Below are 16,186 nucleotides of genomic sequence, written 5' to 3'. Positions count from 1 at the left end.
TGGAAGGTTCTGTGGTGCCTGGATGTGGTGGGGGGGGGGGGGGGGAAAGCTGTGGTTTCGGGCATTATTGCATGACAGCTGGAGACTGAGTGTGAGCGGGTGGGGCCTTTGTTGTCTTTTCCTGGCGCTGCCTCGCGCACATGAGGGGGGAGGGGGATGTTATTCCGTGTGCGGCGGGGTGGCGATGGGGGTGGGTAGGGGCAGACAGTGTGAATTGTGTGCATGTGTGTATATGTGTGTGTGTGTGTGTGTGTGTGTGTGTGTGTGTGTGTGTGTGTGTGTGTGTGTGTGTGTGTACGTTGGGATGTGTGGGTGTGTATGTTTGCGTGTGTGGACGTGTGTGTGTGTGCATGTGTGTGGGGGTGGGTTGGGCCATTTCTTTCGTCTGTTTCCTTGCGCTACCTCGCAGGCGCGGGAGACGGCGACAAAGCAAAATAAAAAAAGATAAAAATAATGATATATATATATATATATATATATATATATATATATATATATATACATATATATATATATATATATATATATATATATATATATATATATATATATATGTATATATATGTATATATATATTTATCCCTAGGGATAGGGGAGAAAGAATACTTCCCACGTATTCCCTGCGTGTTGTAGAAAGCTACTAAAAGGAGAGGGAACGGGGGGCTGGAAAACCTTCCCTCCCGTTTCAATATTTCCTAAAGAAGGAACAGAGAAGGGGGCCAAGTGAGGATATTCCCTCTAAGGCTCAGTCCTCTATTCTTAACGCTAACCAGCAAACGCGGGTAATGGCGAATACCTATCTATCTATCTATCTATCTATATATATATATATATATATATATATATATATATATATATATATATATATATATATATATATATATGATTTGGTAAACAGAGAAGAGGTAGTAAAAGCTTTGCGGAAGATGAAAGCCGGCAAGGCAGCAGGTTTGGATGGTATTGCAGTGGAATTTATTAAAAAAGGGGGTGACTGTATTGTTGACTGGTTGGTAAGGTTATTTAATGTATGTATGACTCATGGTGAGGTGCCTGAGGATTGGCGGAATGCGTGCATAGTGCCATTGTACAAAGGCAAAGGGGATAAGAGTGAGTGCTCAAATTACAGAGGTATAAGTTTGTTGAGTATTCCTGGTAAATTATATGGGAGGGTATTGATTGAGAGGGTGAAGGCATGTACAGAGCATCAGATTGGGGAAGAGCAGTGTGGTTTCAGAAGTGGGAGAGGATGTGTGGATCAGGTGTTTGCTTTGAAGAATGTATGTGAGAAATACTTAGAAAAGCAAATGGATTTGTATGTAGCATTTATGGATCTGGAGAAGGCATATGATAGAGTTGATAGAGATGCTCTGTGGAAGGTATTAAGAATATATGGTGTGGGAGGCAAGTTGTTAGAAGCAGTGAAAAGTTTTTATCGAGGATGTAAGGCATGTGCACGTGTAGGAAGAGAGGAAAGTGATTGGTTCTCAGTGAATGTAGGTTTGCGGCAGGGGTGTGTGATGTCTCCATGGTTGTTTAATTTGTTTATGGATGGGGTTGTTAGGGGGGTAAATGCAAGAGTCTTGGAAAGAGGGGCAAGTATGAGGTCTGTTGGGGATGAGAGAGCTTGGGAAGTGAGTCAGTTGTTGTTCGCTGATGATACAGCGCTGGTGGCGGATTCATGTGAGAAACTGCAGAAGCTGGTGACGGAGTTTGGTAAAGTGTGTGGAAGAAGAAAGTTAAGAGTAAATGTGAATAAGAGCAAGGTTATTAGGTACAGTAGGGTTGAGGGTCAAGTCAATTGGGAGGTGAGTTTGAATGGAGAAAAACTGGAGGAAGTGAAGTGTTTTAGATATCTGGGAGTGGATCTGTCAGCGGATGGAACCATGGAAGCGGAAGTGGATCATAGGGTGGGGGAGGGGGCGAAAATTTTGGGAGCCTTGAAAAATGTGTGGAAGTCGAGAACATTATCCCGGAAAGCAAAAATGGGTATGTTTGAAGGAATAGTAGTTCCAACAATGTTGTATGGTTGCGAGGCGTGGGCTATGGATAGAGTTGTGCGCAGGAGGATGGATGTGCTGGAAATGAGATGTTTGAGGACAATGTGTGGTGTGAGGTGGTTTGATCGAGTAAGTAACGTAAGGGTAAGAGAGATGTGTGGAAATAAAAAAGAGCGTGGTTGAGAGAGCAGAAGAGGGTGTTTTGAAATGGTTTGGGCACATGGAGAGAATGAGTGAGGAAAGATTGACCAAGAGGATATATGTGTCGGAGGTGGAGGGAACGAGGAGAAGAGGGAGACCAAATTGGAGGTGGAAAGATGGAGTGAAAAGGATTTTGTGTGATCGGGGCCTGAACATGCAGGAGGGTGAAAGGAGGGCAAGGAATAGAGTGAATTGGAGCGATGTGGTATACAGGGGTTGACGTGCTGTCAGTGGATTGAATCAAGGCATGTGAAGCGTCCGGGGTAAACCATGGAAAGCTGTGTAGGTATGTATATTTGCGTGTGTGGACGTGTGTATGTACATGTGTATGGGGAGGGTTGGGCCATTTCTTTCGTCTGTTTCCTTGCGCTACCTCGCAAACGCGGGAGACAGCGACAAAGTATAAAAAAAAAAAAAAAAAAAAAAAAAAATATATATATATATATATATATATATATATATATATATATATATATATATATATATATATATATATATATATTCTTAAGAGTCCACGGGGAAAATGAAACACGATAAGTTCCCAAGTGCACTTTCGTGTAATAATCACATCATCAGGGGAGACACAAGAGAGAAATGTAACAGTCAGTTGATATACAACGAAGAGACATAGCTAGGACGCCATTTGGTAAACATGCGATAATGATAATAATAATAATAATAATAATAATTTTTATTATTATTATTGTTATTATTGTTATTATTACTAAAATCATTATTATCATTATCATTATTTTATATAGTGATTGGATTGTACCTCAGTATCTTTGTTTGGGGGGAGGAGAAGGGGGAGGGTGATCAGAGAGCTGGGAGAATCTTTGCATGTTAGGTTGTCTGAAGTGAGGGTTTGTGTGATGGCTGCAGGGGGTCCAATAGTGTGTTGGGTTGCTGCATCCACCTTTGCCGTTGCACCTGACCTGGATATTGCACACGACCTGATTGTAGTACAGTAGTAAGCGAACTCCTAGGGCGGGCCTAATGCGCGACTGGTGGAAGCCGTACAAATCTGTCATTGCCACTTGACGCGGATGGTTGGGTACAGTGGGCTGAGATGCCTCACATTTGTCTGCCACTTGACACCTTGTTCCAGTATCTATTTCCTTATTTCCATAATATTATGTCAAATACCGGATTTTAGTTCTTCGTGAAATAAAGTTACATGACTGTCCTGAGTTCTAATGAAATCAAGATTGCCAATTTCCAGTCCAAAAATAAGCAAATGGTTGTCTTCCTCATGTGTGGCTCCGGGGGTCGGGAGGCAGGAGGCCGGGCGCCAGGGGAATATGTCTGGTCCAGGTCTCTTGTTTCCCCCTCCTCATACAGCGTGCCATCCCAGTCATCTCTCTCTCTCTCTCTCTCTCTCTCTCTCTCTCTCTCTCTCTCTCTCTCTCTCTCTCTCTCTCTCTCTCTCTCTCTTTCTATCACACACACACACACACACACACACACGCGCAAACACAGCACTTTGAATTATAGCCAGTATAATGAACACAGTATTGCTTCATGTATCCCTGACAGTAAGACCCAGCACAGTACCTATAACTAACTAAAACCCACTACTGTACCCCCGACCAAGACGCACTGCTGTACTCCCGACCAAGACGCACTGCTGTACTCCCGACCAAGACGCACTGCTGTACCCCCGACCAAGACGCACTACTGTACCCCCGACCAAGACGCACTACTGTACCCCTGACAAAAACGCACTACTGTACCCACAACCAAGACGCACTACTGTACCCCCGACCTAGACGCACTACTGTACCCCCGACCAAGACGCACTACTGTACCCCCGACCAAGACGCACTACTGTACCCCCGACCAAGACGCACTACTGTACCCCCGACCAAAACGCACTACTGTACCCCCGACCAAGACGCACTACTGTACCCCCGACCAAGACGCACTACTGTACCCCCGACCAAGACGCACTACTGTACCCCCGACCAAGACGCACTACTGTACCCCCGACCAAGACGCACTGCTGTACCCCCGACCAAGACGCACTGCTGTACCCCCGACCAAGACGCACTACTGTACCCCCGACCAAGACGCACTATTGTACCCCCGACCAAGACGCACTACTGTACCCCCGACCAAGACGCACTACTGTACCCCTGACCAAGACGCACTACTGTACCCCTGACCAAGACGCACTACTGTACTCCCGACCAAGACGCACTACTGTACCCCCGACCAAGACGCACTGCTGTACGCCTGACAAAGACTCATCATTGTTCTCGTTGTAATATTATTTCCTTCATTCATATTGTGCCTGTGTTGTGCTAACTGATTATAATCAGTGTAGTGGCTAGTGTATATATATTCGGTGCTGGCGTAGAACTAACTGATTATCTGTATAGTAGCCAATGTATGTGTTTCATGGCATTTTTTGCACTAAATGATTATCATCAATGTAGTATTCAGTGTGCGTATTCTTTGCCAGTGTTTTATCAACTGATTATTATCAGTGTAGTAACCCATGTATGTGCTGTGTGCCAGTGTTGGTGTAACAGATCATTTTCAGTGTTGTATTCAATGTACGTGTTCTGTGCCAGTATTGTATATAACCTTATCATTACCAGTGTAGTGGCCAATACATATTCCTGATCATTGTTGATAAAGAATGTTGTTCCTGTGTCGGCAGTGGCGTGTTCAACTGTGACGGTGAACAAATGTCTGGCGGCGCTACGGACCATCCAGGGCTTCCCATACTTCCAGCCCACCTGTCTGTGTCGGGAACCTCATCTGGACAGGGAGTGCAACGTTTTCAGGGAGTTCATCTTCGACCACCCCTGCATGTTCGTCGAGAAGAAAGGTACGGAGAGGAAGTGGTCATGCAGGTGAATGTATGTATGTATGGATGTATGTATGTATGTATGGATAGATGGATGTATGTATGTATGGATGGATGGATGTATGGATGTATGTTGTTGGATTAAATGTCTGTGAAAACCTTAAGATCAGAAAGCAAGAATCCGTCCGCTCCCTCACAACTTTCACGCTACAAAAGCTTGCTGAAGATGGTGATGATGGTGGTGGCATTAATGATGATGATGATGATGATGATGATGATGATGTATATGGGAGATGCAGGTGAGGGATACCCCGATGATTTGTGACGAGATCGTCTGCTGGGGGACAATACTGGTATCTTATATTCTGTTCTTTGTTGATATTTACAATAGTTGAAAAGAAAGCTGTGCTCACCTTGCGTACCGACAGGAACAGAGCTATATACTGTCATACAGAGATACTACACCGACTGTTAGTGTTACTGGTAAGGATAAAGGATATATAAATTCTTCAATCAGCAGTCGGATACTCTGGGAAAAAGGGATTCGAGATGGAAGACTGGAAAAAATAAATTGATGCCATATTTGTCATTGTTGAGCAGACGTAGTCTGTCCTAACATAAGGTGACTTGTGATAATGTTCTTGGTCTTAACGTGGATAATGAGAGGTTATGGTGGTGATGGTATGATACTACGGTGTTGATATGATCATCATGGTGGTCATGGATGGTAGTGGTGGAGCTTGATGGAAGTCGGCGTGGTAGAAACATACGTGCATACGTGGCTGTGCGTTGCATCGCGGCTTTTTTATGAATTGCCATACCCCCCCCCCCAACCCCCGCCTCCACTCATATTTCTATAAATAAAGATAAAAAATATCGAGACACTACTTTTCATTTGGAGAAAAGGTGTAAAGTGATCCGAATATACTATGGTATGCTGAGTGAGGAATGCTGTATGTATCGGTATATTTGCCTCAAAGTGCAAGAAGAAATGTTTTACTATCATTGTGACGTCACAGATATTGAGAGTTTGGAAAATTATAGAAATAGAACAATGCATCAGCTTAGGAAGAACTCGGCCATCCTTCTGACGAAGACAAGAACAATGAAATCAAAACCGGAGATGTTATTACTAGGTAAAGTTGGGGACAAAAAGGAAAATATTAAAAAAAAATCGTTTGATAAAAGATGCTGGAAAGGAAAAGAGCGTGGCAGTGTGCTGTGATGAAGGTATACAGGTGGTAATCCAGACAGAGAGCATCTGTAAGGTTTAAGAGAGTAAGGAATGAGTGTGGCAGGACAAGAGAGGAGGGACAGAGGAATTTAAACTCAAACAAACATGGAAACAAAGAAATTCCAAATTTTATCCTGAATCATATCAACATGAAATCGTCAGTTAAGGTGCAGCTAACCAAGCTACGGGGTTCAGAGGCAAGGGTTGCGAAGGAAATGATACGTGAGGAAATGAAAACAAGGTCAAAGGTTTTTACAGCGTAAGACACGGTAGCCTGAACACTAGAGAGATGAAACGGGGAGGACGTCTTACAGACCATTGAGATCTCTAGAAAAGAAACAGGATCATGACTCACAGAAGGATCATGACTCAGAAGGATCATGATCCACACAGAAGGATCATGACCCACAGAAGGATCATAACCCACAGAAGGATCATGACCCACAGAAGCATCATGACTCGCAGAAGGATCATGACCCACGGAAGGATCATGACCCACAGAAGGATCATGACCCACAGAAGGATCATGACTCGCAGAAGGATCATGACCCACAAAGGACCATGACTCACAGAAGGACCATGACCCACAGAAGGATCATGACTCACGGAAGGATCATGACCCACAGAAGGATCATGACCCACAGAAGGATCATGACTCAGAAGGATCATGATCCACACAGAAGGATCATGACCCACAGAAGGATCATGACCCACAGAAGGATCATGATCCACACAGAAGGATCATGACCCACAGAAGGATCATGACTCGCTGAAGGATCATGACCCACAGAAGGATCATGATCCACAGAATGATCATGATCCACACAGAAGGATCATGACCCACAGAAGGATCATGACCCACAGAAGGATCATGACCCACAGAAGGATCATGACTCACGGAAGGATCATGACCCACAGAAGGATCATGACTCGCAGAAGGATCATGACCCACAAAGGACCATGACCCACAGAAGGATCATGACTCACAGAAGGATCATGACTCACAGAAGGATCATGACTCACAGAAGGATCATGACCCACAGAAGGATCATGACTCACAGAAGGATCATGACTCACAGAAGGATCATGACTCACAGAAGGATCATGACCCACAGAAGGATCATGACCCACAGAGGGATCATAACTCACAGAAGGATCATGACCCACAGAGGGATCATGACCCACAGAAGGATCATGACTCACAGAAGGATCATGACCCACAGAAGGATCATGACCCACAGAAGGATCATGACTCACAGAAGGATCATGACCCACAGAAGGATCATGACTCACAGAAGGATCATGACTCACAGAAGGATCATGACCCACAGACGGATCATGACTCACTGAAGGATCATGACCTACAGGAGGATCATGACTCACAGAAGGATCATGATTCACAGAAGGATCATGACCCACAGAAGGATCATGACCCACAGAAGGATCATGACTCACAGAAGGATCATGACTCACAGAAGGATCATGACTCATAGAAGGATCATGACCCACAGAAGGATCATGACTCAAAGAAGGATCATGGCTCACAGAAGGATCATGACCCACAAAAGGATCATGACTCACAGAAGGATCATGATTCACAGAAGGATCATGACCCACAGAAGGATCATGACCCACAGAAGGATCATGACCCAAAGAAGGATCATGACTCACAGAAGGATCATGACCCACAGAAGGATCATGGTCCCGATGTGTCTACCATACGTAGATGTGTGTAGACAGACGTGGTAAATTACTTGAAACACTGTTGAAAATGTCGCTGGAGTGAGGCAGTGTACCCAATCAGTGGAAAGCGGCAAACATTATACCTGTCTGTAAGACGGCAGACCGGGAGGTGGTATGTAACTTGACACAAGCCTCTGTCAAGTATCAGGTACTGGGAAAGATAACCACAAACAGATGGAAGACTTCCTGCAGAGGAGAAATTACCTTATTGAGACAAAATCGAGGTTTTAGGAAAAGAATCTCATGCGTATCTGTATGTGAGAAGGAGTTTGTAGTCGACATCGTCCTTAACCTTACGCCAATGTCCCATTTTACGAGAATAGCTAAGGAGAGCAAGTGTGTGCTACCAAATATTAAAAATGCACTGAGTTTTATGGATAAAGATGTATCTAACAAGCTCGTCACATCCTAAGTGAAACTAAAACTAGAATATGTTTCTCACGTTGGCTCACTGCAATTAAAGGAGCACAAACAACTAATAGAAAAGATACATTGAAGGGCAACAAAGATGGTACCAGAGTTAGGAAAGCTGAGTCACACGTAAAGTCTAGAGGCCTTACATTAACCAACACTAGAAGATAAGAGAGTAAGGGATGACCTGATGACGACTGTTAAGTTTTTAGAACATATTGATGACGTAGACAGTGAACAGTTCTACGAGAAATGTGGGGACAGAACAACCAGAGAACATAACAAGAAATTAAACGAAGATCTTGTTAAGAAAGATTTAAAGAAATATCATTATAGTACAAGTGGCGAATGAACGGAATAAATGGAGTAAGACTTGGTGAATGTAGACACCATACCATGTTAAGTAGAGAATGTTTAGGAGATAGAGCCCCACCAGTGCAAAGCTCCCTCCCCATGCACTACAGATCGGTAATAATTACACACACACACACACACACACACACACACACACACACACACACACACACACACACACTTTACTTAACTTTTATCTTTTCTTTATGAATCATTTTAAGAGAGGAACATGATTGTTTTCATGTGAAGCCATGTGTTTATGTACATGTACTGCAGCAGAGGAAACATTCCTTAATGTTAGTCGTATTTTTCCTATATAAATGTTTGCATATTTGTAGTTTCCATTTACTATTATCTGAACTACTTGCGATCTTATACCTCCTCAGTTTTCCCTTACCTTTTGACCCCAACACATTAATCTGAGCTCCTCGACCACCAACTCTTAATCATATGCTCCTGACGCTGACCCACAGATCATAACCGACCCGTGACCACCACCATGATAGGGCTACAGGATACTTCCATAATTGGCTCTTGACGCTTTAATCCTAAGGTCAGACAAGAGGCCGTGCACTAACATTGGATTTCTCCGTACAGACACATCGCCGTACGCAGTGCACGCCCTTCCGCTCTGTGAGTACGCCCTGAACGCGTGCGAACAGCTGCCAGGCTGTATTAAGTTGTACGAGGAATTCCGAGAATCCTGCCGAGTCCGGGAAGACCAGTGTAGGATGACGGATCCGTGAGTACTTCATGTAGGACTGTGGACTAGTGAGTGCCTTGTGTAGGATGATCCGTTAGTACCCTTTGTAGGATGGTATAGATCCGTTAGTACCCTTTGTAGGATGGTATAGATCCGTTAGTACCCTTTGTAGGATGGTATAGATCCGTTAGTACACTTTGTAGGATGGTATAGATCCGTTAATACCTATGTGGGATGGTATAGATCTGTTAGTACCCTATGTAGGATAGTTACAGATCCATTAGTACCCTTTGTAGGATGGTATAGATCCGTTAGTACCCTTTGTAGGATGGTATAGATCCGTTAGTACCCTTTGTAGGATGGTATAGATCCGTTAGTACACTTTGTAGGATGGTATAGATCCGTTAATACCTATGTGGGATGGTATAGATCCGTTAATACCTATGTGGGATGGTATAGATCCGTTAGTACACTTTGTAGGATGGTATAGATCCGTTAATACCTATGTGGGATGGTATAGATCCGTTAATACCTATGTGGGATGGTATAGATCCGTTAGTACCCTTTGTAGGATGGTATAGATCCGTTAATACCTATGTGGGATGGTATAGATCCGTTAGTACACTTTGTAGGATGGTATAGATCCGTTAGTACACTTTGTAGGATGGTATAGATCCGTTAATACCTATGTGGGATGGTATAGATCCGTTAATACCTATGTGGGATGGTATAGATCCGTTAGTACACTTTGTAGGATGGTATAGATCCGTTAGTACACTTTGTAGGATGGTATAGATCCGTTAATACCTATGTGGGATGGTATAGATCCGTTAATACCTATGTGGGATGGTATAGATCCGTTAATACCTATGTGGGATGGTATAGATCCGTTAATACCTATGTGGGATGGTATAGATCCGTTAATACCTATGTGGGATGGTATAGATCCGTTAATACCTATGTGGGATGGTATAGATCCGTTAATACCTATGTGGGATGGTATAGATCCGTTAGTACACTTTGTAGGATGGTATAGATCCGTTAATACCTATGTGGGATGGTATAGATCCGTTAGTACACTTTGTAGGATGGTATAGATCCGTTAGTACACTTTGTAGGATGGTATAGATCCGTTAATACCTATGTGGGATGGTATAGATCCGTTAATACCTATGTGGGATGGTATAGATCCGTTAATACCTATGTGGGATGGTATAGATCCGTTAGTACACTTTGTAGGATGGTATAGATCCGTTAGTACACTTTGTAGGATGGTATAGATCCGTTAATACCTATGTGGGATGGTATAGATCCGTTAGTACACTTTGTAGGATGGTATAGATCCGTTAATACCTATGTGGGATGGTATAGATCCGTTAATACCTATGTGGGATGGTATAGATCCGTTAATACCTATGTGGGATGGTATAGATCCGTTAATACCTATGTGGGATGGTATAGATCCGTTAATACCTATGTGGGATGGTATAGATCCGTTAGTACACTTTGTAGGATGGTATAGATCCGTTAGTACACTTTGTAGGATGGTATAGATCCGTTAATACCTATGTGGGATGGTATAGATCCGTTAATACCTATGTGGGATGGTATAGATCCGTTAGTACACTTTGTAGGATGGTATAGATCCGTTAGTACACTTTGTAGGATGGTATAGATCCGTTAATACCTATGTGGGATGGTATAGATCCGTTAGTACACTTTGTAGGATGGTATAGATCCGTTAGTACACTTTGTAGGATGGTATAGATCCGTTAATACCTATGTGGGATGGTATAGATCCGTTAATACCTATGTGGGATGGTATAGATCCGTTAGTACACTTTGTAGGATGGTATAGATCCGTTAGTACACTTTGTAGGATGGTATAGATCCGTTAGTACACTTTGTAGGATGGTATAGATCCGTTAGTACACTTTGTAGGATGGTATAGATCCGTTAATACCTATGTGGGATGGTATAGATCCGTTAATACCTATGTGGGATGGTATAGATCCGTTAGTACACTTTGTAGGATGGTATAGATCCGTTAGTACCTATGTGGGATGGTATAGATCCGTTAGTACACTTTGTAGGATGGTATAGATCCGTTAATACCTATGTGGGATGGTATAGATCCGTTAATACCTATGTGGGATGGTATAGATCCGTTAATACCTATGTGGGATGGTATAGATCCGTTAGTACCCTTTGTAGGATGGTATAGATCCGTTAGTACACTTTGTAGGATGGTATAGATCCGTTAGTACACTTTGTAGGATGGTATAGATCCGTTAGTACACTTTGTAGGATGGTATAGATCCGTTAATACCTATGTGGGATGGTATAGATCCGTTAGTACACTTTGTAGGATGGTATAGATCCGTTAGTACACTTTGTAGGATGGTATAGATCCGTTAATACCTATGTGGGATGGTATAGATCCGTTAATACCTATGTGGGATGGTATAGATCCGTTAGTACCCTTTGTAGGATGGTATAGATCCGTTAGTACACTTTGTAGGATGGTATAGATCCGTTAATACCTATGTGGGATGGTATAGATCCGTTAATACCTATGTGGGATGGTATAGATCCGTTAGTACACTTTGTAGGATGGTATAGATCCGTTAATACCTATGTGGGATGGTATAGATCCGTTAGTACCCTTTGTAGGATGGTATAGATCCGTTAATACCTATGTGGGATGGTATAGATCCGTTAATACCTATGTGGGATGGTATAGATCCGTTAGTACACTTTGTAGGATGGTATAGATCCGTTAGTACACTTTGTAGGATGGTATAGATCCGTTAATACCTATGTGGGATGGTATAGATCCGTTAGTACACTTTGTAGGATGGTATAGATCCGTTAATACCTATGTGGGATGGTATAGATCCGTTAATACCTATGTGGGATGGTATAGATCCGTTAGTACCCTTTGTAGGATGGTATAGATCCGTTAGTACACTTTGTAGGATGGTATAGATCCGTTAATACCTATGTGGGATGGTATAGATCCGTTAATACCTATGTGGGATGGTATAGATCCGTTAATACCTATGTGGGATGGTATAGATCCGTTAATACCTATGTGGGATGGTATAGATCCGTTAATACCTATGTGGGATGGTATTGAGAGGGTGAGGCATATACAGCGCATCGTGGGGAAGAGCTGAAGCAGTGTGGTTTCCGAAGTGGTAAAGGATGTGTGGATCAGGTGTTTGCTTTGAAGAATGTATGTGAGAAATACCTAGAAAATCATATGGATTTGTATGTAGCATTTTTGGATCCGGAGAAGGCATAGGATAGGGTTGATGGAGATGCTTTGTGGAAGGTTTTAAGAGTATGTCGTGTGGGAGGTAAGTGACTAGAAGCAGTGAAAAGTTTTTACCAAGGATGTAAGACATGTGTACGAGTAGAAAGAGAGGAGAGTGATTGGTTCCCAGTGAATGTCGGTTTGCGGCAGGAGTGGGCTTCCCTGGGAAGTGAGTCAGTTGTTGTTCGCCGATGATAAAGTTATAGTGGCTGATTCGTGTGAGAAACTGTAGAAGTTGGTGACTGAATCTGGAAAAGTGTGTGAAAGGAGAAAGTTGAAAGTAAATGTGAATAAGAGCATAGTTCTTAAGTTCATTAGGGTTGAGTGGCAAGTTAATTGCGATGTTACTTTGAATGGAGAAAAACTGGAGGAAGTGAAGTGCTTTAGATATCTGGGAATGTACTTAGCAGCGGATAGGACCATGGAAGCTTGTGTGAGTCACGGGGTGGGGAGGGGGCGAAGGTTCTGGGAGCCATGAAGAATGTGTGGAAGGAGAGAACGTTTTCTCAGAAAGCAAAAATGGGTATGTTTGAAGGAATAGTAATTCCAACAATGTTATATGGTTGCGAAGCATAGGCTATAGATATATTTGTACGGAGAAGGGTGGATGTGTTGGAAATGAAATGTTTGAGGACAATATGTGGTGTGAGGTGGTTTGATCGAGTAAGAAATGAAAGGGTAAGAGAGATGTGTGGTGATAAAAACAGCGTGGTTAAGAGAAGTGAAGAGGGTGTTTTGAAATGGTTTGGACATATGGAGAGAATAGGTGAGGAAAGATTGACAAAGGGGACATATGTCTCAGATGGAGGGAACAAGAAGCGGAAGACCAGATTGGAGGTGGAAGGATGGAGTGAAAAAGATTATGAGCGATCGGGGCCTGAACATGCAGGAGGATGAGAGGCGTGCGAGGAATAGTGGGAATTGGAACGATGTGGTATGCCGGGGTCAACGTGCTGTCAGTGGACTGAACCATGGCATGTGAAGAGTGTGGGGTAAACCATGGAATCTGTGGGGCCTGGGTGTGAACTGGAAACTGTGGTTTCTGTGCATTACATATGACAGCTGGAGGCTGAGTGTGAACGAATGTGGCCTTTTTTGTCTATTCTATTGGCGCTACCTCGCTGAAACGGGGAATAGCGATGCTGTTTCCTGTGGGGCGGGGTAGCGCCAGGAATGGACGAAGGCAAGTAAGCATAATTATATACATGTGTGTGCATATATATATATATATATATATATATATATATATATATATATATATATATATATATATATATATATATACATATATCACATACAAACCTCCAACAGCCAGGATCGAACCCGGGACCCCTGTGCAACAGGCGGGTGTTACCGCTAGGCTATGCACTTAGTTCGTGTGTGTGTGTGTGTGTGTGTGTGTGTGTGTGTGTGTGTGTATATGAGTGGATGGGCCATCCTTCGAATGTTTCTTCGCGTTACCTCGATGAGGCGGGAAACAGCGATTATGTATAATAATAGAATATATATATATATATATATATATATATATATATATATATATATATATATATATATATATATATATATATATATATATATTCACTCTTCTTTTCTGAAAACCCATACAAATCTTCACCTTAGCCTCCACAAGATAATGATCAGACATCCCTCCAGTTGCACCTCTCAGCACATTAACATCCAAAAGTCTCTCTTTCGCGCGCGTGTCAATTAACACGTAATCCAATAACGCTCTCTGGCCATCTCTCTTACTTACATACGTATACTTATGTATATCTCGCTTTTTAAACCAGGTATTCCCAATCATCAGTCCTTTTTTAGCACATAAATCTACAAGCTCTTCACCATTTCCATTTACAACACTGAACACCCCATGTATACCAATTATTCCCTCAACTGCCACATTACTCACCTTTGCATTCAAATCACCCATCACTATAACCCGGTCTCGTGCATCAAAACCACTAACACACTCATTCAGCTGCTCCCAAAACACTTGCCTCTCATGATCTTTCTTCTCATGCCCAGGTGCATATGCACCAATAATCACCCATCTCTCTCCATCAGCTTTCAGTTTTACCCATATTAATCGAGAATTTACTTTCTTACATTCTATCACATACTCCCACAACTCCTGTTTCAAGAGTACTGCTACTCCTTCCCTTGCTCTTGTCCTCTCACTAACCCCTGACTTTACTCCCAAGACATTCCCAAACCACTCTTCCCCTTTACCCTTGAGCTTCGTTTCACTCAGAGCCAAAACATCCAGGTTCCTTTCCTCAAACATACTACCTATCTCTCCTTTTTTCACATCTTGGTTACATCCACACACATTTAGGCACCCCAATCTGAGCCTTCGAGGAGGATGAGCACTCCCCGCGTGACTCCTTCTTCTGTTTCCCATTTTAGAAAGTTAAAAAATACAAGGAGGGGAGGATTTCTGGCCCCCCGCTCCCGTCCCCTCTAGTCGCTTTCTACGACACGCGAGGAATGCGTGGGAAGTATTCTTTCACCCCTATCCCCAGGGATAATATATATATATATATATATATATATATATATATATATATATATATATATATATATATATATATAGTCAGTCTACACATTTATGTGGATATGTTGGAGGACATCCGAAGCGTCTGCGTTGAAGTCTATCCAATATCCTGGTCCGCCTCATCACCCTTCCTGCACCTTAAACTATAAACCTCGCCACGTCTTGATAGTCCCCCACCCCCCACATCTCCAGCTAACACACGAATAACCTGAGGGCCACCCAAATATCCTGATGGGCACGAAGGCATCCTGTGGAGGAAATTCTGGTCGGGTTTGGGCAGATAGTAAAACGGGGTCATGGATCTCGGCTGGTGGACGGGCCATCAGGCAAGCTGCTTCGCCGCCGGTATTGCCAACACTTATCGCCTCCGTCTTCCCATGCTGCCACCCCAACTCCCTCACACTCACACTGCCGCTCACTACACACACACACACACACACACATACACATGTATATATATATATATATATATATATATATATATATATATATATATATATATATATATATATATATATATATATATATACGAATAAAGTGTATATGAACGCGCACCTTCATAGAACAAACAAAGCTCCATCAGCCAGGATCGAACCTGGGACCCCTTGTGCAAGAGGCAGGCATGCTAACCGCTAGGCTAAGGGACTGTATAATAGGAAACAACTATTCGAAAGTACTCGAATACCCTTCGTCTCACTATGGTGAGCAACGGGGTCTATCGGTTGTTTCCGAACAGAACACATAGCCAGCTGAGAGCGTTTTACCGAACCTGACTGTACAACGCGGAGTTATATGAATACGAATAAAGTGTGTGTGTGTATATATATATATATATATATATATATATATATA

At 42.8% G+C, this 16,186-nt stretch overlaps 1 protein-coding gene across 25 annotated transcripts in view; it reads left to right on the top strand.

The window, feature by feature from the left end:
* Nucleotides 1–16,186, top strand: part of LOC139747051 (uncharacterized) — a 1,040,326-nt gene that overhangs the window by 627,897 nt on the left and 396,243 nt on the right. For all 25 annotated transcript variants that reach the window (XM_071658815.1, XM_071658818.1, XM_071658817.1 and 22 more), the window contains 2 exons: nucleotides 4,864–5,034; nucleotides 9,353–9,497. In XM_071658815.1, the coding sequence (XP_071514916.1) occupies nucleotides 4,864–5,034; nucleotides 9,353–9,497 (316 nt within the window). The remainder of the gene's footprint in view (nucleotides 1–4,863; nucleotides 5,035–9,352; nucleotides 9,498–16,186) is intronic.

This window comes from Panulirus ornatus, chromosome 67 (assembly GCF_036320965.1).
Source record: "Panulirus ornatus isolate Po-2019 chromosome 67, ASM3632096v1, whole genome shotgun sequence".
NCBI classification, from domain to species: Eukaryota; Metazoa; Arthropoda; class Malacostraca; order Decapoda; family Palinuridae; genus Panulirus; species Panulirus ornatus.
The sequence above is the reverse complement of the archived record's forward strand: the minus strand, read 5'-3'. Positions and strand labels throughout refer to the sequence as shown.